The sequence below is a fragment of the Myxine glutinosa genome, chromosome 1 (assembly GCF_964187855.1).
Source record: "Myxine glutinosa chromosome 1, kmMyxGlut1.1, whole genome shotgun sequence".
Taxonomy (NCBI): domain Eukaryota; kingdom Metazoa; phylum Chordata; class Myxini; order Myxiniformes; family Myxinidae; genus Myxine; species Myxine glutinosa.
In genome coordinates, this window is record NC_136261.1 from 284,631,226 (window position 1) to 284,653,517 (window position 22,292).

Here is a 22,292-nt window from a genome sequence, read left to right on the forward strand (position 1 = left end):
CCCACGTTTTCGGTCTCCACAATTTCTAAATACCCCGTGCGGCTACCCGAAAAATAAAAACATATGTGACTGCTACATTGTGTGACCGTGGAAATACTGCGGCCGCCCTATAATTGCTAGTGGCCGTAGATTTTTTAGACCCTACGGCCGCCGAGCCAAATGTGACTGAAGCATTAGGGACGTCCTGCGGCCGGACGGGGACCCGGTGGTAACCACGAACGAGGTCCACTTTAGAAAAAAAAAACTTTGCCGGCCAAGCGGGCAGAAAAATCCTGGATGTGCAGGATTGGGTAGCGGTCAGGGGTAGTGGCGTCGTTGAGGCGGCGATAATCCCCGCACGGGCGCCAACCGCCACCCGGCTTCGGCACAATGTGGAAAGGCGAGGCCCACGGGCTGTCGGACCGTCGCACGATGCCAAGACGCTCTAACCTGTCGAACTCCGCCTTTGCGATAGCGAGTTTCGCCGGGTCGAGGCGTCGAGTCCGGGCGTAGACAGGCGGGCCGGTGGTTGGAATGTGATGCTCCACCCCGTGCTTGACGGCAACGGCCGAAAAGGTGGGCCGCGTAAGGGCCGGGAACTCGGTGAGGAGGCGGGCGAACTCATCAGAGGTCGGGAGCGTGCACGCAAGCCTCGTCGAGGCGGACCCGCTCGGCGAGCATGGCAGAGAACTGAATGTCTCCGCATTAATGAGCCGCCGATTTTTAACATCCACCAATAGGCCGTTGGCACAGAGGAAATCAGCGCCCAGCAAGGGGGTGGACACCTTCGCCGTGACAAAATCCCATTTAAACCGCTGCCCGCCAAAGCACAGTGCCACGGTCCGTTTGCCAAAGGTATGAATAGCACTGCCGTTGGCGGCTTCCATGGTGGGGCTGTGCCTCCCGGCACAATGCCGACGCGGGTAGAACGCTCACCTGGGCGCCTGTGTCGCAGAGGAAACGACGTCCGAAGTCGGTGTCCGAAATGAACAGCAAACTGCCCGAACGGCCGACACTCATGGCAGTTAACGAGCGCCGGCCACCCCGTTTCCCGACTTGCTGAAGCTGCAGGGAGGTCGGCATGACTTGACCTTGGGGCCAAACCTTGCGTGGAAATAGCAAAGCCTGGGGCCTTCTGCCGCTGGGCCGCAATGGCAGCCGCCACGGTGTCCGCCTGCTCGACGGGGCCGGGATCCCAAGCAGCCGCACTACATTGCTGCCTGGCGGAGAAAAACTTGTCTGCTTCCCTGGCCAGGGCGCGGAAATCCGTAATGGGCGAGTTGGCCAAGGCTGACCGTATCTGTCCTGGCAGCTGCTGCAGGAACAGCTCCCTGAAGAGGAAACATGGCCGGTGGCTGCCCAGGAGAGATAACATGTGGTCCATCAGCTCCGACGGCTTTGAGTCGCCCAGCCCGGGTAGAGAAAGGAGCTGGCGGGCGCGCTCGGCCTCAGTGAGCTTGAAGGTGTCGAGCAGAAGCGTTTTTAGCGTCTCGTACTTGCCGCCCTCCGGAGGATTTTGGAGAAGGCTCACCACCCTGGTCGCCGTGGAACCGCTAAGCGCAGACACAACATGATAATATTTCGTGTCGTCAGTAGAAATGTTCCTAATGGCGAACTAGGCCTTGGCTTGCACGAACCAAATGGCGGCTTGTCGTTCCCAAAACTCCAGCAGCTTAATTGCAACTGCGCTCGTCGCCATGTTCGTTTGGGGGCCCCCGAAAACGTTCGGGAGCAGTCGGGGTCACCAATGTAGGAGTTGCTGGTAACAAGGAGGCGAGATGCTCATAGCAGGTTCAAGGCTCGTTTATTCCGATGGATTGAAAAACGACCGGAACTCCGGAATCATATATATCAAAACCCAACACTCTTAAGGGGGTGTGGCTCCACCCACCGAGCACACGCCACGCCCATACCATCCATAGCCCCACTGGTCCCGTGACCGTGGATTGTGTCCCAATGAGGTAAAACCCACGTGCGCCCCCCCCAGAATTCACGCGCATGGGCAATGTCAGTTTTTGGGGAGTTTTCGTGGGGCTTTTCGGGGAGTGCCACTCCGTTATAGTCTCTTCTGTTTCGATGTGCCAGACTGCCTGAGTGATGGTGGAGGTGGTGGCACTGCTGTTTTTGTCAAGAACTATATATCCTATAACCCATATTCCATATTAACCCATTTAAACCCCCATGCAAACCACTGGTTATGTATGCGTCTTCATAACCATCTATTGTACATTTGCATGGTGCATCATCCAATGATTTCAATCTCCACTGAGAAATCTACCAAATGAATTGGCTCAACAACCAGCCATGGCATAGTCACCGAAACCTGCTGTGAATCTGTGGGTTTGACCCAACCTGAATCCCGACAAAATGGCACATCTTCCCTACAGGACCTAGCAATGACTTGCTTTCTGGCAAGCCTAATCACTTCCTCTGTGACAGGCTCAGATGGCAACGGTGGTCCTCTGCTGATGGTCTCTTTCGTTTGGCCTTCGCCTGCGGCCACCACCGACCTGCTTGGAAGTCAGGCAACCTCACTCCCGATGCAAGAAAAGTGCAAAAACAGATCCATCTAATTACAGGCCAGGAAACTTTCTTCCAGTTGTATAAGCAAAGTCGTGGAAACTATAATCTCAGAAAACAAAGTCTTTCCTTTTCTCAAACGGCATGTACCATGAAGCTGTGTTTGCATTCTGTCTAGGTTACTTTAATTACCTCTGCCACCAATGGTGGTTGGCAGTTATGTTTCACCCCTGCCTGTTTGTCTGTGAACAAGATATCTCAAAAAGTTGTGGACGGATTTGGACGAAATTTGGCAGAGATGTAGTGTATATGACAAGGACGAAATGATTAGAATTTGGTGAAGATCCGGATTCGGATCCGGCTAGGATAAATTTTTAAGTGATTCTTCACCATTGGAAGATAGGGCCAAAAACGATACTACCCATATATAAAATATCATGAAATACCAAAAAAATATAAAGCAGGATATCTCAAAAGTTGTGGACGGATGTGGATGAAACTTGGTGGAGAGGTTGGGTATGTGACAAGGAAGATTTGGTTCAATTTTGGTGAAGATCTGAATACGGTTTAGGATACGATAATTATTTAAATATTAAGCGATTCTTCACCATTGAGAGATCGGGCCAAAAGCGATATATAACAACAACAACAACAACATGCATTTTAAAGGCGATTTTCCCTGCTAGAGCGGGGGTTAGCCTTGCGGTCCCCATGACAATCTTCTCCATTTTGCCCTATTTTCTGCATCTCTCCTTGTTAACCCCCTTGCCCGCATTTCTTCTTCCACCATCTTTAGCCAAGTCTTTGTCGGTCTTCCCCGTCTTCTACTTTCTTCTACATTCATTTCCATCACTCTTCTCAACCAGTCACTTTCATCCTTCCTCAACACATGACCAAACCATCTCAACCTGTTCCTCTTCACAGCATCAATCACAGGCTCTATTCCCATCATCTTTCGCAATTCATCATTTGTCTTCCTCTCTCTCAACGATACTCCGCACATCCGTCGAACCATTCGCATTTCCACCCTTTCCAACCTTCGTTGCTGCTCTACGTTCATTACCCATGTCTCGCTCCCATAAATCATAACACTTCTCACACATGCAGCATACACCTTTCCCTTCAGCTTCAACGACACTCCCCTCATCCTCAGCACGCCACTCAATTCCCGAAACTTCTTCCATGCACATCTCACTCGAGCAACCTTTGCCGAGTCTGATCCACCTTCTCCATTCAGCATGTCTCCGAGGTAGCAAAATGTTTTCACACCTTCCAGCTTCACGCCGTCTCCAAGATCCAACTCAACATTTCCTCCATCTGCAGCTCCCTCTGTGCACACTTTACATTTGAATGTAGCTGCCACACTGGTTAATGACCCTCTCAGACCACTACATTTTTGATGAACCCACTCAGCGCACATTGTACACTGAATGGAGTTCACTCCGACACCCTTCCTACACACAGCACAGGGCCACTTCCCAGTTCTTTCCACCTCACCACATGCTTTACCACTTGCCATCACCTTCGTCTTTCCGATATTCACCTTCAGACCTTTTGTCTCCATACATTCCTTCCACGTGTTCATCTTTTCCTTCAGTCCATCCATACTTTCCGCAATCAACACCAGATCATCTGCATACAACTCCCACGGTAAACCCTCCTTTACGTTCTGAGCCAGCACCTCCATCACAGCTACAAATAGGAGTGGACTTAGTACCGACCCCTGATGCACTCCCACCTTCACCTCAAACTCACCACTGTTCCCGTCCTTCGTCCTTACAGCTGTGCGCGCTCTTTTGTACATTGCCATCACTACTCTGATCAACCATTCCTCCACTCCTAACTTCCTCAATGCCCATGTCAATACTTTGCGTGGAACCCGATCGAATGCTTTCTCCAGATCAACAAACCCAAGAAACAACTTCTTCCTCTTCTCCATGTACTTCTCCTGCAACTGCCTCACAATGAAAAGCGCGTCTGTCGTTCCTCTTCCTGGCATGAATCCAAACTGCATTTCGTCGATCTTCACTTTCTTCCTTATCCTCCTCTCCAACACCCTTTCCAATACCTTCATTCCATGCTCCAATAACATTATCGCTCGGTACGAGCCACACTCCAGAGGGTCACCTTTCCCCTTGTATAGAGGGACGAGGGTACTCAGTTCCCAATCCACTGGAATGCGGCCTTCTTTCACCACCAGGTGATTTCACCACCAGGCTCCAAGGTGTATGCTGCATGTGTGAGAAGTGTTATGATTTATGGGAGCGAGACATGGGTAATGAACGTAGAGCAGCAACGAAGGTTGGAAAGGGTGGAAATGTGAATGGTTCGGTGGATGTGTGGAGTATCGTTGAGAGAGAGGAAGACAATTGCGAAAGATGATGGGAATAGAGCCTGTGATTGATGCTGTGAAGAGGAACAGGTTGAGATGGTTTGGTCATGTGTTGAGGAAGGATGAAAGTGACTGGTTGAGAAGAGTGATGGAAATGAATGTAGAAGGAAGCAGAGGACGGGGAAGACCGAAAAAGACTTGGCTAAAGATGGTGGAAGAAGAAATGCGGGCAAGGGGGTTAACAAGGAGAGATGCAGAAAATAGGGCAAAATGGAGAAGATTGTCATGGGGACCGCAAGGCTAACCCCCGCTCTAGCAGGGAAAATGGCCTTTAAAATGCATGTTGTTGTTGTTGTTGTTTCACCACCAGATTACAGATCTCTGTCATTCTCTTCACACCCCAACTTCCTGCTGCCTTCAACATATCTCCTACAACTCCCGTTGGCCCTCCCGCTTTTCTACTCTTCATTGCTTTTATCGCTTCCTCAACTTCCTTCTCAGTTATCTTCTCTGCCGGTCCTAAAACTGGGTTACTCTCTATGTTGCCATCCCATTCATTCTCTGTATTCAACAGCATTTCCATATATCTTTTCCATCTTCCTTTAATTCCATCTGGGTCGACAACGATTTGTCCCACTTCATCCTTCAAGCAACTCACCCCCATCACATCACACCTCTCTTTCGCTATCTGCTTTGCAATCCTGAATACTGCTTGGTGGACGATAAAGCGATATATAAGCGAAGCGATGAATAAAGCGATATATAACACGATATTTAAAAACGTTGTGGACTTGTTATGACCAAAGTTGGTGGACGAGTTGGTTCGGTGACAAGAACAAGTCGATTAGATTTAGGTTCAGGTCCGGAATCCAGATCCGCCATACAAATGGAATGAATGAATGAATGAATGAATGATCGTTTTTACTGCCATTTTCCCCGCTAGAGCAGGGGTTAGCCTTGCGGACCCCATGACAATCATGGTTCCCTGTTTGAGGCAATGTTTTTATGGCCAGATGCCCTTCCTGACGCCAACCCTTAGTCGCCTCTTACGATGCGCAGGGATACGGTGTACCTATTCTAAACCGGGGTACACACCGGGATCATTCATCCCAGCAAGCTGGTACTCAATTTGCCGACCTCGGAAGGATGACAGGCTGAGTCAACCCCCCTGGCGTTAATTCAGCGATCGACCGGGATTCGAACCCAGGATCCTAGGATCGAAAGCCGGCACCCTAACCGCTAAGCCAACACCAGGCCTACAAATAGAATACAAAGCATAAACTGTTCAGCCTGGCAGTGGTATGCACTCTACCGAGTGCTGTTCTCGTTTGAAAATGCTTCCGTTTCCTCTCAACAATGAATGGAAGACCCATACCTAAAACAAGGGGTCAGGGCTATTTTTCAGAAAATATTACGGACATTAATTACTCACTGTTACCCTGCTCTGCTTGCCAAGCTCACAAAGACTGCAAACCTAATTCCTGCCTTACCAACTTCCTCCACTCACACTCAGCACAAAGCCCTCATCGCTATCCTTTCACTTATTCTCCTAATGTAGGCTCGAGTGTGCAACGCAGCACTTTGGATGCAATTTTACTCCTCAGATGCATTTTTTTTTAAACCACGTTTTCCTTGCAGATTATTCCAAGTTATGCTGGATGGTACCCAATCCCAAAGACTGCTTAGCAGCAGCTGTTTCTATCTGCCGACTTGAACTAACACACGGAACAGTCATTCAATCGAAGCTTGGCTTCATGCTCACCCGGTCTCTTTTAAAGGATCAGCGACCCTCGGTCACCCCACTCTTCCACAAGACTAGATTTTGGATATAAAATAATCCGGAAGTGGTCTTAATCTTTGTCAAAAATAGCCAAACATGGATAACAATGATATTGCATTATAAGCTATAAATCAAATCAATTACGACGACAAATGCCTCATAGGTGGTATATCTGGGAGGTGTAATGGGTTAATATGGAATATGGGTAGTGCGAGATATTATACAAAATGGCTCACCTGGGGCTTGATGGCTGATTGAAGACCGCTGAGGCTTGTGCTAGGAATGGCTCCAAACGTAGACCCTTTTCTAGAAATTGCAGATGAAGGGGTTTTGCAAGACCAGCAGCTGGCCCATGATCACGACCTCCAGGCTCTGCGGCCATGCCCCTGAGGATGCAAGTCCGAATCAACACAAGTACAGAGAACACGGCAACAACATTGTTAGATTTTGTTGGTACCAAAACCTGAAAATAATTAAGGAAAAAGCAAACAAAGCAGATGCAATACAGTCATACCCCGTTTTACGCCATTTCGACCTACGTCAAATCCGACTTTACGCCACTCTTCTAGAGTAAATTTCAGTTCAGCGAACGTCATTATGTGCGACTTTACGTCACTCCTACATCATCATCTCCTTTATCTCGAAGGAGGAGAAGACCATGCCAGGCTACAAAGTCGCGAAGGAGCGGCTAATGCTAATGCTTGGGGGTAATTGCACCGGCGACTTCAAGCTGAAGCCGCTCTTGGTGTATCTTGGTGTATCATGTGTGTGAGTATGAGGATGAGCTTTAGGCGCAAATGAGGAATTGAATGAGGATCTTTGGAATGAACTTGGTGAAATGAGGCATTGGTCGAGAATGGTTGTGTGTGTGAGAATCTGGTTATCGTTGAACTTGGTGAAATGAGGCAATGGTCTGGGTTGACCGGAGAAAGTGTATGAGTGGTGTATTGAGGACATGTGTAATGGTGTTGAGTGATTGACTTGCATGGGGTGCAAGTGGATAAATGGAAAGAATACTTGGTGTGTGGGAATAAATGGTGTGTGGAGTGAGTAGTGTGGACTGAGTGGTGTGGAGTGCATGGTGCAAAGGAGTGGATGGGGGAGGATGGACCCCTTCACGAATACCCGGGGAGGGTAGTTTAAAGTTAGGTAGAGGGAGTAGGTAAATTGTTTGGAAATTGACATCTGTGGTGCAGGGAGCAGCAAGTTGTTGTTGATGCATATCCTTGTAAAGAACCGATCGACGTGTGCATGTGCACATGTGCATGGATTTTCAAATGCCTACCTGTACGTCGTCGTTTCTGCGTATATCGCATCGTCCAAAAACAAAGAAGCACGCAACTTCGGCCGCTCGAGGAAAGACGGGGCACGCCTACGACTCGGAGGCGAGCGTCGATCCCCGGGGCGGCCGGGTTCACAGAACCCTGAGCTCGTTCGTTCGTCACAGACGACACGTCACGACCACCGGTGAAACTGCTCGGACACGTTGGGTAAAGCACGCCGTGGTGAAGCGGGCCATGGAGCCACTCGGCACACAAGCCAGCTCACGGTCGACACGTCCGTGCCGGTCACCCCGTTCGAGAAGACCCGACCGATAGAAAACAACGGAGGGACTCCCGACGGGGAGCGGCAAAGATTCAGGGCAAAACCGCAGCCTCCTCCAGTTGTTTACTCTAGTTTTACGAATTACGGTGTTTGTCTTCATTTTAAGGCATTTTTAAGACATTACGCCCAGTTTACGTCAAAAACCGAGTTACGTCACGGCTTGTGGAACCAATTAATGATGTAGGCCGGGGTATTACTGAATTGAAATAAGCAATTATTAAAATCCAGCAGGAGTAATTCAGGCCGAATTAACACATTAAAAACTCAACATATAACTTAGTCATCTTAAAGAAATTATTCTGATTTATAGTGGTGTACGGCAGATGATAATTCAGAAAGCCATTAATATTCACTATGCCACAGGAGGAATTGTTAGGTGGCATCGTCAAAGCAAAGCCAGAACTGCAAGGGTAGGGTCACACAGCCAAGGCTGCAAGGACAGGGTCACGCAATCAGGGTCGCAAGGGCAGGGTCACGCAACCAGGGCCGCAAGGGCAGGGTCACGCAACCAGGGCCGCAAGGGCAGGGTCACGCAGCCAGGGCCGCAAGGGCAGGGTCACGCATCTAAGGCCGCAAGGGCAGGGTCACGCAGCCAGGGCCGCAAGGGCAGGGTCACGCAGCCAGGGCCGCAAGGGCAGGGTCACGCAGCAAGGGCCGCAAGGGCAGGGTCACGCAGCCAGGGCCGCAAGGGCATGGTCACGCAGCCAGGGTCGCAAGGGCAGGGTCACGCTGCCAGGGCCGCAAGGGCAGGGTCATGAAGCCAGGGCCGCAAGGGCAGGGTCACGCAGCCAGGGCCGCAAGGGCAGGGTCATGCAGCCAGGGCCGCAAGGGCAGGGTCACGCAACCAGGGTAGAAAGGGCAGGGTCATGCAGCCAGGGCCGCAAGAGCACGGTCACGCAGCCAGAGCGGCAAGGGCACGGTCACGGTCACGCAGCAGAGGGCACGGTCACGGTCACGCAGAAGAGGGCACGGTCACACAGCAGATGGCACGGTCATGGTCACACAGCAGAGGGCACGGCCACGCAGCAGAGGGCACGGCCACGCAGCAGAGGGCACGGCCACGCAGCAGAGGGCACGGCCACGCAGCAGAGGGCACGGCCACGCAGCGGAGGGCACGGCCACGCAGCGGAGGGCACGGTCACGCAGCGGAGGGCACGGTCACGCAGCGGAGGGCACGGCCACGCAGCGGAGGGCACGGCCACGCAGCGGAGGGCACGGTCACGCAGCGGAGGGCACGGTCACGCAGCGGAGGGCACGGTCACGCAGCAGAGGGCACGGACACGCAGCAGAGGGCACGGACACGCAGCAGAGGGCACGGACACGCAGCAGAGGGCACGGACACGCAGCAGAGGGCACGGACACGCAGCAGAGGGCACGGACACGCAGCAGAGGGCACGGACACACAGCAGAGGGCACGGACACACAGCAGAGGGCACGGACACACAGCAGAGGGCACGGACACACAGCAGAGGGCACGGACACACAGCAGAGGGCACGGACACACAGCAGAGGGCACGGACACACAGCAGATGGCACGGACACACAGCAGAGGGCACGGTCACACAGCAGAGGGCACGGTCACATATCAGAGGGCACGGTCACATATCAGAGGGCACGGTCACATATCAGAGGGCACGGACACGCAGCAGAGGGCACGGACACGCAGCAGAGGGCACGGTCACGCAGCAGAGGGCAGGGTCACGCAGCAGAGGGCACGGTCACGCAGCAGAGGGCACGGTCACGCAGCAGAGGGCACGGTCACGCAGCAGAGGGCACGGTCACGCAGCGGAGGGCACGGTCACGCAGCGGAGGGCACGGTCACACAGCGGAGGGCACGATCACGCAGCAGAGGGCACGGTCACACAGCAGAGGGCACGGTCACGGTCACGCAGCGGAGGGCACGGTCACGGTCGCGCAGCGGAGGGCACGGTCACGCAGCGGAGGGCACGGTCACGCAGCGGAGGGCACGGTCACGCAGCAGAGGGCACGGTCACGCAGCAGAGGGCACGGTCACGCAGCAGAGGGCACGGTCACGCAGCGGAGGGCACGGTCACACAGCGGAGGGCACGGTCGCGCAGCAGAGGGCAGGGTCGCGCAGCAGAGGGCAGGGTCGCACAGCAGAGGGCACGGTCACGCAGCAGAGGGCACGGTCACACAGCGGAGGGCACGGTCACATGGTAGCGGGCACGGTCACACCGCAGAGGGCACAGTTGCACAGCGGAGGGCGCGGTCACACAGCAGAGGGCACGGTCAGTCGCACAGCAGAGGTCACGGTCATGCAGCAGAGGGCACGGTCACGGTCACACAGCAGAGGGCACAGTCATGGTCACACCGCAGAGGTCACGGTCACACAGCAGAGGTCAAGAGTCACGCAGCAGAGGTCACAGTCACGCAGCAGAGGTCACGGTCATGCAGCAGAGGGCACGGTCATGCAGCAGAGGGCACGGTGATGCAGCAGAGGGCACGGTCATGGTGACGCAGGAGAGGGCACGGTCATGGTGACGCAGGAGAGGGCATGGTCATGGTCACACAGCAGAGTGTACGGTCACACAGCAGAGGGCACGGTCACGCAACAGAGGGCACAGTCACACCGCAGAGGGCACGGTCATGCAGCAGAGGTCACGGTCACGCAGCAGAGGGGCACGGGCACGGTCACTCAGCAGAGGGCACGGTCACGGTCACGCAGCAGAGGTCACGGTCACGCAGCAGAAGTCACCGTCATGCAGCAGAGGTCACCGTCACGCAGCAGAGGTCACCGTCACGCAGCAGAGGTCACCATCATGGTGACGCAGCAGCGGCACGGTCACGGTCACACAGCAGAGGGTACGGTCACGCAGCAGAGGGTACGGTCATGCAGCAGAGGGCACGGTCACGCAGCAGAGGGCACGGTCACGCAGCAGAGGGCACGGTCACGCAGCAGAGGGCACGGTCACGCAGCAGAGGGCACGGTCACGCAGCGGAGGGCACGGTCACGCAGCGGAGGGCACGGTCACACAGCGGAGGGCACGGTCATGCAGCGGAGGGCACGGTCACGCAGCGGAGGGCACGGTCACGGTCACGCAGCTGAGGGCACGGTCACGCAGCGGAGGGCACGGTCACGGTCACGCAGCGGAGGTCACGGTCACGCAGCAGAGGGCACGGTCACGGTCACGCAGCAGAGGGCACAGTCATGGTCACGCAGCAGAGGGCACGGTCACGGTCACGCAGCAGAGGGCACGGTCACGCAGCAGAGGGCACGGTCACGGTCACGCAGCAGAGGGCACGGTCACGCAGCAGAGGGCACGGTCATGGTCACGCAGCAGAGGGCACGGTCATGGTCACGCAGCAGAGGGCACGGTCACGGTCACGCAGCAGAGGTCACGGTCACGCAGCAGAGGGCACGGTCACGCAGCAGAGGGCACGGTCACGCAGCAGAGGGCACGGCCACGCAGCAGAGGGCACGGTCACGCAGCAGAGGGCACGGCCACGCAGCAGAGGGCACGGTCACGCAGCAGAGGGCACGGTCACGCAGCAGAGGGCACGGTCACGCAGCAGAGGGCACGGCCACGCAGCAGAGGGCACGGCCACGCAGCAGAGGGCACGGCCACGCAGCAGAGGGCACGGTCACGCAGCAGAGGGCACGGTCACGCAGCCAGAGCCAGGACCAGAGTACTGGGATAGTAAAGGGAAGGGGGAGGGGCAGCATGCAGTCACAAAGGCATTGCGAGGTTGGGCCTTGGAGTGTGACTGTTACCTCTCACTATAAGTATAAATGAGGAGACAGTTACAAGGCAAAGGTAGAATGAACATTTAGTGCAAAAAACGTCGCTCATGTCAAATTATGAAAAATAAAGTATTTAATAAAGAAATTAAATAAACAAATTTTAAAATAACGACATTATCCCAAAGCATGCAAACACAGTCCGTAATGCACAAAATTATTTGGAAATAATAAAATTGATCAAAGTCGACGAAGCTTGTACCGTGGTCAGTGAGGGCAGCACCAAGGGTCGCCGCACCGAACTGTGGACCAAATGAGCCGCAAGGCGAAAATGTTACACTAGAAGCCGCGGCCGCCTCGGCCCGACCGATCGCGTAAACAAGGAAACATTTGCAGCGAAGCCCGAGCCTCGATCAACAGCAAACAGCAAGTGTACATCATCGTTATGATCGTGTGCATAAAGCACGTCCGCCATAATGTGCCATTAATATATATTTAAATACATTATGTATGGTAAGCGTTCACGAAACACACTCGAGTACGGAGTGATTAGGCCTCCTCGATTCCTGCTCGCTTTTTCAGCCCTCGACGACGGGGCCCGGCAGCTCATCGCCCTCGTTTCCCTCCCTCCCGCTCGGCCCTCGGCCCCTACGGGCCCGGCCCGATGGCCGGAGCCGTTCAGGCTGTCCGTCGCTCGGTTCGGCCCGGCCTGAGCTTCCCTTTGCGCTCACCTTTTCCGAGTAGGCCCGGCCCGAGCCACGCCGGCGCGCCCAAGATGGCGACGCTTCTCGCGACGCCGTTGCGTTGGGCGTTGGGCCCGCGGCCTGTGCGGGCGTCGAGCCCACGGACTCGGCTGGTGGCGCCGTGGGCCGTCGTCGTGCCCAAAGCCGGTCCGGGCTCGCGCCCCGCGCCGCCGACGCCGCCATCGTGCAGCCGGCCCATCCAGGCGAACGTGTCGAACGCCGAGCGCATCGCGGCCCTCACTTCGGCCACTTTACGCGCGACAAGTAATTCTTCACAGAAATCGTACGACATACGACGTTTATGTTAAAATAAAGCGACGTCACTGGGACGACTCCTGAAGAACGGGTGATAAGTGTTCGATTGTTCGGCGATCGACTTAGCCGCCTGGATAGATGCAGTATAATAAGGGCAATTGCATGAATGTAGGTTGGGTTGAGGGGAGGGGCGAGGAGGAGGATCAAGCCTGGGGTTGAAGTGTATGAATGAATGGTTGACTATGGTATGGCAGAGACAGTTAAGTAGTAAATGGAGGAGTTTATTGACGAGTATGTAGGAGCTGATTACGGGGTAATTCAGAGCAATACAAGTAAAATCGATCCTGTATTATTTATAAAAAGTCGAATTTGTTTGAAGAAAAATAAAGGAAACTTTTCGGAAATGTAGAAACCATTTTATTCACAAAAAAACCACAAAAACATCCTGTAGTTCAAACAACCATCATTGTTGTAACACACTGTATCGAAAAAATATTTACATTTTCCATGCTCTGTTGTATATTCAAAAAGGAAATCATGATGAAAAAAAAACGGGTGAGAATTCAGAAAACATCACAAACTGCACCCTCAAGCAGGTTACGCAGGACTTTGAATTATAAAAAAAAAACAAATCAAAAAGAGGTGAAAGGCATTTTCTGAAGAGGGGATGTACAGGGTCACTTGATTGCACCATCTGGCGAGAATGTATGGGATCGCATCGTCTTGCCAACAGCCTTCCTGAAAGCGAGCACAGTGCGTCCAAATTCCTGCAGTTTGTCCACCTCCGAGGTCAAATGCATGATCGGATCTTCCTGAAAAAACAAAGGCGCACCTGTGTAAGGGGAAGTTAATTTTGGGAACCATCGACACTGACGTAGGCAAAGGAATGGGGGTGAATTGACGAAGGGGAAGGGCACCAAAGTATCTCCTACTCATAAGATCCCTGCACAAACAAGTATCAATGAACGCGTCTTTCGGATGATACAATACAAGTACCAAACAGTCATATTTGATGAAAGAGAAGGAGAGACGGAGACAAAGAGAAAAAGAGAGAGAGAAAGAGAAGAGAGAAGAGAGAGAGAGAGCGCGACGGAGACACAGAGACGAGACAGAGAGACAACACAGAGACAGAGACAGAGACAGAGACAAAGACGAGACGAGACACAGAGAGAGCTGATGCCACACACCACACACCAAGAAAAAGACCATTGGTCATCCGAAACCGTCAATGTTGATCCGTGAAATTAATCCAAAAAGCACATGTTGAACAGAAACTATAGCATGACAGTGAACATGAGACTTCATGCAACCCATAGACTTGCAACTCTTCTTTCTGCACAGCCAATAATAGGGACCGAAATAGAAGATGGCTGTACAAGTTGTCCGTCAACCTCGTTACTTCATCTTCTCAAAATGTATGAAAAAAAATCCCGGCATATCATGAACTAAGGTTTTTATGTGCCCTTTTAATTAAGTACGTCAAAGAAAGACAAATATGTCTGACGCAGGAGGAGACCATCCTGCCAGTGCATTTCCACTAATATCATACAGTGAAGCCTGGTGTTGGGCTAGCGGCTAGGGTGCCAGCTTAGGATCCCAGGATCCTGGGTTCGAATCCCGGTCGATCGCTGAATTAACGCCAGGGGGTTGACTCAGCCTGTCATACCTTCCGAGGTCGGCTAATTGAGTACCAGTTCACTGGTAATTCCCTGCTTGTCGTAAAAGGCGACAAAAAGGGTTGGCGGCAGGAAGGGCATCCGGCCGTAAAAACATTGCTTCAAAAAGGGTACCGAAAAACAACAACAACCACGGTCCCCGAAAAAGGCCAACCCCCGCTTTGCGGGGAAAAATGGCCTCTAAATGTGGTTATTATTTATTCAGAAAGTATTCAGACCCCTTCACTTTTTTCACATTTTGTTATGTTGCAGCCTTATGCTGAAATCGTTTAAATTCATTTTTTCCCTCATCAATCTACACTCGATACCCCATAATGACAAAGAGAAAACAGGATTTTAGAAAGTTTTGCAGATTTATTAAAAAGAAAAACTGAAATATCACATTTACATAAATATTCATACCGTTTGCTATGACACTTGAAATTTAGCTCAGGTGCCTCCCATTTCTCTTGATCATCTTTGAGATGTTTCTACACCTTGAATGGAGTCCACCTGTGGTAAATTCAATTGATTGGACATGATTTGGAAAGGCACACACCTGTCGATATAAGGTCTCACAGCTGACTGCATATCAGAGCAAAAACCAAGCCATGAGGTCGAAGGAACTGCCTGCAGAGCTCAGAGACAGGATTGTGTCGAGGCACAGATCTGGGGAAGCCTACAAAAAAATTTCTGCTGCATTGAAAGTTCCCAAGAGCACAGTGGCCTCCATCTTACTATAATTCACCAAATGTCCGCCTGTCCGTTCGAAGGTACCGCAAAAACAGCTCAACCGATCGCAACAATATTTTGGGTGGGTATTCCTGGGTGGGTGGTATTCCTGGGTATCCTGGGTGGGTAACCCTGGTGTTGGGCTAGCGGCTAGGGTGCCGGCTTAGGATCCTAGGATCCTGGGTTCGAATCCCGGTCGATCGCGGAATTAACGCCAGGGGGGTTGACTCAGCCTGTCATCCTTCCGAGGTCGGCTAATTGAGTACCAGTTCACTGGTAATTCCCTGTTTGTCGTTAAAGGCGGCAAAAAGGGTTGGCGTCAGGAAGGGCATCCGGCCGTAAAACATTGCTTCAAAAAGGGGACCAAAAAACAAGAACAACCACGGTTCCAGAAAAAGGCCATCCCCCGCTTTGTGGGGAAAAATGGCCTCTGAAGGTGTTTTTTTAAATATTCCTGGGACCCTGGGAGTAAAATAGGCTATATAATTTTTCCAAGTTTTCCAATTTTTCCAAACACGATGGAATAATATTTACTGATATGAACAGTGATGTGGCTTTTATTGAAATTCTACAAATACTGTTTCGATTTTGATGAGAATTACGAACCTGTAGCGAATCCGGAAGTGGACAGATGACGGCAATGCGTGGGTTTGATAAATATACAAATACAACCGTCGTTGAATCGTAATGTTAAATCGTTAAACATTTATCGTGTTAATCGTTTTGTTAAAGTATCAATTGATGATTGGAATTGAGTGAATACAATTACGATTTTGAATTCGTAATTGTATTCACCCAACCGTACGGAACTTCACATCAAGATTTAAATATTTGTTTATGTCATGAATATTGTTAAAAGTTTATTTTTTATATTAATGTTATTTCATTTGTGATTGGAGTTATGCTGTTTGGAATGAAAAAAGAGATATCGAGTTCAAGTGAATGACGAAATGCCGTGACGGTTTCTACTTTCTAAACATGAATTCGCGGATCGCCATTAACTGGGTATGGAACAAACATACCCGTTTGTTTGCCAATGGGTACGTTTTTCATGGAAGTCCTTCATGAACTTGCTGTCCATGTCTGACGTGCGACTGAAGGTGCTACAGGAATGTGGAATTTATTGGTTTCATGCTTCAGCATTCGCCGTTTCTGAATTGTCTGTTTGCTTCTGGACTCCCACCCGTGCGTAGCAAAAACGAAAACGAAAGCTCACAGCATCTTGTTTCTCACAGTCTGAGAGTCCTTTAGGTGCTTTTTGCAAACTCCAAGCGGGCTTTCATGTGTCTTTCACCGAGGAGAGGCTTCCGTCTGGCCACTCAGCCATAAAGCCCAGATCGGTGGGGTGTTGCAGCGATGGTTGTCCTTCTGGAAGTTTCTCCTATCTCCACACAGGATCTCTGGAGCTCAGCCAGTGACCATCGGGTTCTTGGTCACCTCTCTTCCCAAGGCCCTTCTCCCCCGATTGCTCAGTTTGGCCAGGCGGCCAGATCTAGGAAGAGTCCTGGTTGTTCCAAACTTCTTCCATTTAAGAATTATGGAGGCCACTGTGCTCTTGAGAACCTTCAATGCAGCAGAGATTTTTTTTGTAGGCTTCCCCAGATCTGTGCCTCGACACAATCCTGTCTCTGAGCTCTGCAGGCAGTTCCTTCGACCTCATGGCTTGTTTTTTGCTCTGATATGCATTGTCAGCTGTGAGACCTTATATAGACAGGTGTGTGCCTTTCCAAATCATGTCCAATCAATTGAATTTACCACAGGTGGACTCCAATCAAGGTGCAGAAACATCTCAAAGATGATCAAGAGAAATGGGAGGCATCTGAGCTAAATTTCAAGTGTCATAGCAAAGGGTCTGAATACTTATGTAAATGTGATATTTCAGTTTTTTCTTTTTAATAAATTTGCAAAACTTTCTAAAATTCTGTTTTCCCTTTGTCATTATGGGGTATTGAGTGTAGATTGATGAGGGAAAAAATGAATTTAAACGATTTCAGCATAAGGCTGCAATATAACAAAATGTGAAAAAGTGAAGGGGTCTGAATACTTGCTGAATGCACTGTATGTATCCCTCTATCCTCAATGCTTCCAGGTACCTATCCAACTTCAGCTTAAACCCTTCCAACGTTTCAGCTGCCACCACTGCTCCAGGGGCATGATTACCTGCGTCAACTACCATCTGAGAGAAAGACCTCTGCCTTAATATCATCCCAACTCTCATCTTCTTCACTCTCAAGCTAGGGTCCCTGGTCCAATCTCTGTCAATTCTGCTGAAAAAACACTTTCCGTGCTTATTCCCTCGATTACCTTAAACATCTCCATCAGATCCCCTCCAAATCACCGCTTTAGTAATTAATAAAGTCCAGTCTCCTTCAGCCGTAAATCACAGCTAAGTCTAACCAGCCCAGGAATCAATCGAGTCACCGTCGCACGTATGGCCTTTCTCAAATGTGGTGACCAAAACTGAACACAATGTTCTCGGTGAGATCTCACTAAATTATTACCCTCGCCAGAGGAGAGGGCATTGCATTTGAGTCGGTTTGTCTGTCTGTTTGTTTGTTTGTTTGTTTGTTTGTTACTTGGCGAATTTTTTTTAAACATTTTTTTGCAAGTATGTTGCTCACTCTCCGGTTTGTGTGTTTGTTTGTCTGTCCGCTCACTTATACTTGCCTACAGGTCACAATTTGAAACCGATCTTCACGAAACTTCACCAAATGGTAGAGTTTGTGGTCCGACAAAATCCTATATATTTTTGAGGTCAAAAGGTCAACATAGGCCAAAGGTCAACCACTTTTTTGACATTTCTAAAATTCTCAATTTTCATCCGATTGACTTGAAATTTGAATATGATTTACATATCGGCTAAATGATTTCAACCCCCAACTATTTTTTGAGATCAACATAGACCAAAAGGTCAACATAGGCCAAAGGTCAACAACAATTTCAAATTTCTAAAATCCTCAATTTTCATCCGATTGACTTGAAATTTGAAGAGGATTTACATATCAGCTGACTGAATTCAACCACCAACTATTTTTGAGATCAGCATTGGCCAAAAGGTCAACATAGGCCAAAGGTCAACAACAATTTCAAATTTCTAAAATCCTCAATTTTCATCCGATTCACTTGAAATTTGAATTGGATTTACATATCGGCAGACTGAATTCAACCACCAACTATTTTTGAGATCACTATAGACCAAAGGGTCAACATAGCCAAAGGTCAACCACTTTTTTTCAAGTTTATAAAATCATTAATTTTCATCCGATTGACTTGAAATTGAAAAGGATTTCCATATCGGCTAAATGAATTCAACCCCAACTATTTTTAAGATCACTATAGACCAAAGGGTCAACATAGCCAAAGGTCAACAACAATTTCCAAAATGAAAAATCTTTATTTTTATCCGATTGACTTGGAATTTGAATGTGATTTACACATCAGCAAACTGAATTCAACCACCAACTATTTTTGAGATCACCATAGCCCAAAGGTCAACAACAATTTCAAATTTCTAAAATCCTCAATTTTCATCCGATTGACTTGAAATTTGAATAGGATTTACACATCATCAAACTTAATTCAACAACCAACTATTTTTGAGATCAGCTAAGGCCAAAAGGTCAGCATAGGCCAAAGGTCAACCACTTTTTTTCAAGTTTCTAAAATCATTAATTTTCATCCGATTGACTTGAAATTTGAATAGGATTTACACATCGGCAACCTGAATTCAACCACCAACTATTTTTGAGATCACTATAGACCAAAGGGTCAACATAGCCAAAGGTCAACCACTTTTTTTCAAGTTTATAAAATCATTAATTTTCATCCGATTGACTTGAAATTGAAAAGGATTTCCATATCGGCTAACTGAATTCAACCCCAACTATTTTTAAGATCACTATAGACCAAAGGGTCAACATAGCCAAAGGTCAACAACAATTTCCAAAATGAAAAATCTTTATTTTTATCCGATTGACTTGGAATTTGAATGTGATTTACACATCAGCAAACTGAATTCAACCACCAACTATTTTTGAGATCACCATAGCCCAAAGGTCAACAACAATTTCAAATTTCTAAAATCCTCAATTTTCATCCGATTGACTTGAAATTTGAATAGGATTTACACATCATCAAACTTAATTCAACAACCAACTATTTTTGAGATCACTATAGACCAAAGGGTCAACATAGCCAAAGGTCAACCACTTTTTTTCAAGTTTATAAAATCATTAATTTTCATCCGATTGACTTGAAATTGAAAAGGATTTCCATATCGGCTAACTGAATTCAACCCCAACTATTTTTAAGATCACTATAGACCAAAGGGTCAACATAGCCAAAGGTCAACAACAATTTCCAAAATGAAAAATCTTTATTTTTATCCGATTGACTTGGAATTTGAATGTGATTTACACATCAGTAAACTGAATTCAACCACCAACTATTTTTGAGATCACCATAGCCCAAAGGTCAACAACAATTTCAAATTTCTAAAATCCTCAATTTTCATCCGATTGACTTGAAATTTGAATAGGATTTACACATCATCAAACTTAATTCAACAACCAACTATTTTTGAGATCAGCTAAGGCCAAAAGGTCAGCATAGGCCAAAGGTCAACCACTTTTTTTCAAGTTTCTAAAATCATTAATTTTCATCCGATTGACTTGAAATTTGAATAGGATTTACACATCGGCAACCTGAATTCAACCACCAACTATTTTTGAGATCAACATAGGCCAAAAGTTCAACATAGGCCGAATTTCTAAAATTGTCAATTTACTCAGATTAACTTGAACTTTGAAGACGATTTGCATATCTGGTCACTGAATTCAACCACAAATTATTTTTCAGGTCAAAAGTATTCTCCACTGAGTGGCATTGTACTTTGTACTGTTTTGCCAAGTGTCACTCTATGAGTGATCTTTCATCTGTCTGTTTGTTTGTTTGTCTGCACAGAATAAATATGATTTCTCTGCAACCGTTGGTCCGATTGACAGGAAATTTTCACCATAGGTGTAACTCCACCTGTATAATTTTTTTAAATGTTAATGATGCCGTCATAGGTCACGTGGTTCGGCCGCCATCTTGGAAAAACCAAAAAAAATTGCACCTCCATATCTCCAAAAGCGCTGAATAGAAAATAATTGAGACATAGCTCATTGTAAAGAACTCTCCATGTGGAATAACATCTGTGAATGATGATGTCATAGGTGCCTCCATTATGACGTCATAATTTGACAAGTACAAAACGTCATCCGACCAAGATGAAATTTCTTGAGCATAATCTTGGAATAAATTAGTGGAGGGAAAAAAAATAATGATGACGTCATCGATCACGTGGTTCGGCCGCCATATTTGTTTTAACACAAAAGCCTTGAAAACCACTGAAAATACATCCTGGCAAGGGTTTACAATCTTTGTTTGCTCTTTCTTGTTTTATCGTGTTAACACTACCTCCTTTGATCTATAGGTTATCCCTCGACAAAGCCAACCTAATTTACTCATGGCTGCCTGGCACTGTGCTGCTTGCTTACCTCCCACACCCCCAGGTCTCTTTATTGTGTCACATGCTTCAAGACTGCCGCTTGCATTCTATAATACCTATTTTCATTATTCTTACCAAACAACCCTAACAGCTTACATTTAGTTGTGTTGAACTGAATATGGCAATCCTTTACTTAATCAAAGTATCTTAGGCTTTTCTGAATCAGATTAACCCCGTCTCTGTTGTCTACCTCCAAGCTTAGTGATGTCTACAAATTTGGAAAGCGTACTACCAATCTCATTGTCGAAGTAGTAAAGTAGGTTATGAATAATAACGGTTATGGAAGCGATTCCTGGGGGTACCCAACTACTTGTATCCTCCCAGCTCGATTCTCTCCCGTTCACAGCCATTCTTTGTGTCCTATCACTTATCCACTTCCGAATCCAGTTTACAATCCAACTGGCTCTAACATCTACTCCACAAGCCCTCGCCTTTGCTAACAGCCTTGTATGTGGTACCTCTCAGAAAGTCCATATACACTACATCCACTGCACTTCCGCCATCTACCCAATCAGAAACTACTTCATAGAACTGAAATTAATTTGTTAAACATAACTTCCCTTTTGTAAATTTGTGCTGAATACCTTCAAATGGTGTGAAATCATTCAAGCGTTTCGCTGTCTGTTCCTTAATTAACGTCTCCAACACCTTCCCCACCACTGTAGTCAAGCGAGCGAGATTATAGTTCCCCAATTATTCTCTGGAACGTTTATTAAATAATGGTGGTTACATTTACTATTCTCTGGTACCTGTCCTGACTCCAACGAGCTGTTAAAGATACCTGCGAACACGACGCTTATCTGCTTCTTCACCTCCCTCGGTACCCTTGGATGCATATTATCCGGTCCTGGGGCTTTATCATCATTTTGACCCCTGCTGACACCATGTCCCCACTCCCTGGAAAAACGTTACATATTTCATGCCCAATGCTTGCATATTTTCATAAGAAATGTTGAAATTGTGCCTGTAATTGCATTTTAAAAAATTATTTGACCTTTTGACTCATCCCCAGGTGAGCATGGCCAAAAATTATACTGCCCGTGACGGATCGACAGACGTACGCAACATGTACGCAACCTTATGCCGAACCCTGCTTTTTGCTTTGCGAGCGCAGGGTAATAAGCCTGCCATCTCACCCTCATTGTCAACGGATTATTCTGTGTGATTCAACAATGGGCCCACACTCCTATTCAACCTATCCTTACCTCTTAAATACTTGAATGCCTTGCTTTTACGTTTAATGTTCTTGGCTATGTCTTTTTTCTTATGTTTGTGTTTCTTATTTTATGTTTATGTTTATGTTTCTTATTTTCTTATGTATTTCTTATGTCTATGTTTTTATATAATTATGTTTCTTGTGTTTTTTTATGTTTAATGGTTTTCTCTTCAGGCCTGCAGAGTTATTTTCTTAACTAGCCTCAGTTTTTTGGGGTTTTTTTT

At 48.3% G+C, this 22,292-nt stretch overlaps 2 protein-coding genes across 7 annotated transcripts in view; both read right to left on the bottom strand.

Annotated features, from left to right (window-relative positions):
• The window catches only part of INO80 (INO80 complex ATPase subunit), a 195,538-nt gene extending 182,493 nt beyond the window's left edge, over positions 1 to 13,045 (bottom strand). The window contains exons 1-2 of one of the 6 annotated variants that reach the window (XM_068133886.2): positions 12,648 to 13,045; positions 6,848 to 6,997 (exon numbers count right to left, since the gene is read on the bottom strand). In XM_068133886.2, coding sequence (XP_067989987.1) covers positions 6,848 to 6,993 — 146 coding nt within the window. In that variant the 5' untranslated portion in view covers positions 6,994 to 6,997; positions 12,648 to 13,045. Of the gene's footprint in view, positions 1 to 6,847; positions 6,998 to 12,178; positions 12,605 to 12,647 lie in introns of those variants that run through there. The other 5 variants (XM_068133863.2, XM_078767152.1, XM_068133869.2 and 2 more) reach the window with 5 other exon arrangements.
• Positions 13,046 to 13,308: 263 nt separating this feature from the next.
• The window catches only part of LOC137419436 (uncharacterized), a 31,059-nt gene continuing 22,075 nt past the window's right edge, over positions 13,309 to 22,292 (bottom strand). Inside the window, exon 7 of the mRNA XM_068105492.2 lies at positions 13,309 to 13,726. Coding sequence (XP_067961593.2) covers positions 13,592 to 13,726 — 135 coding nt within the window. The 3' untranslated portion in view covers positions 13,309 to 13,591. The remainder of the gene's footprint in view (positions 13,727 to 22,292) is intronic.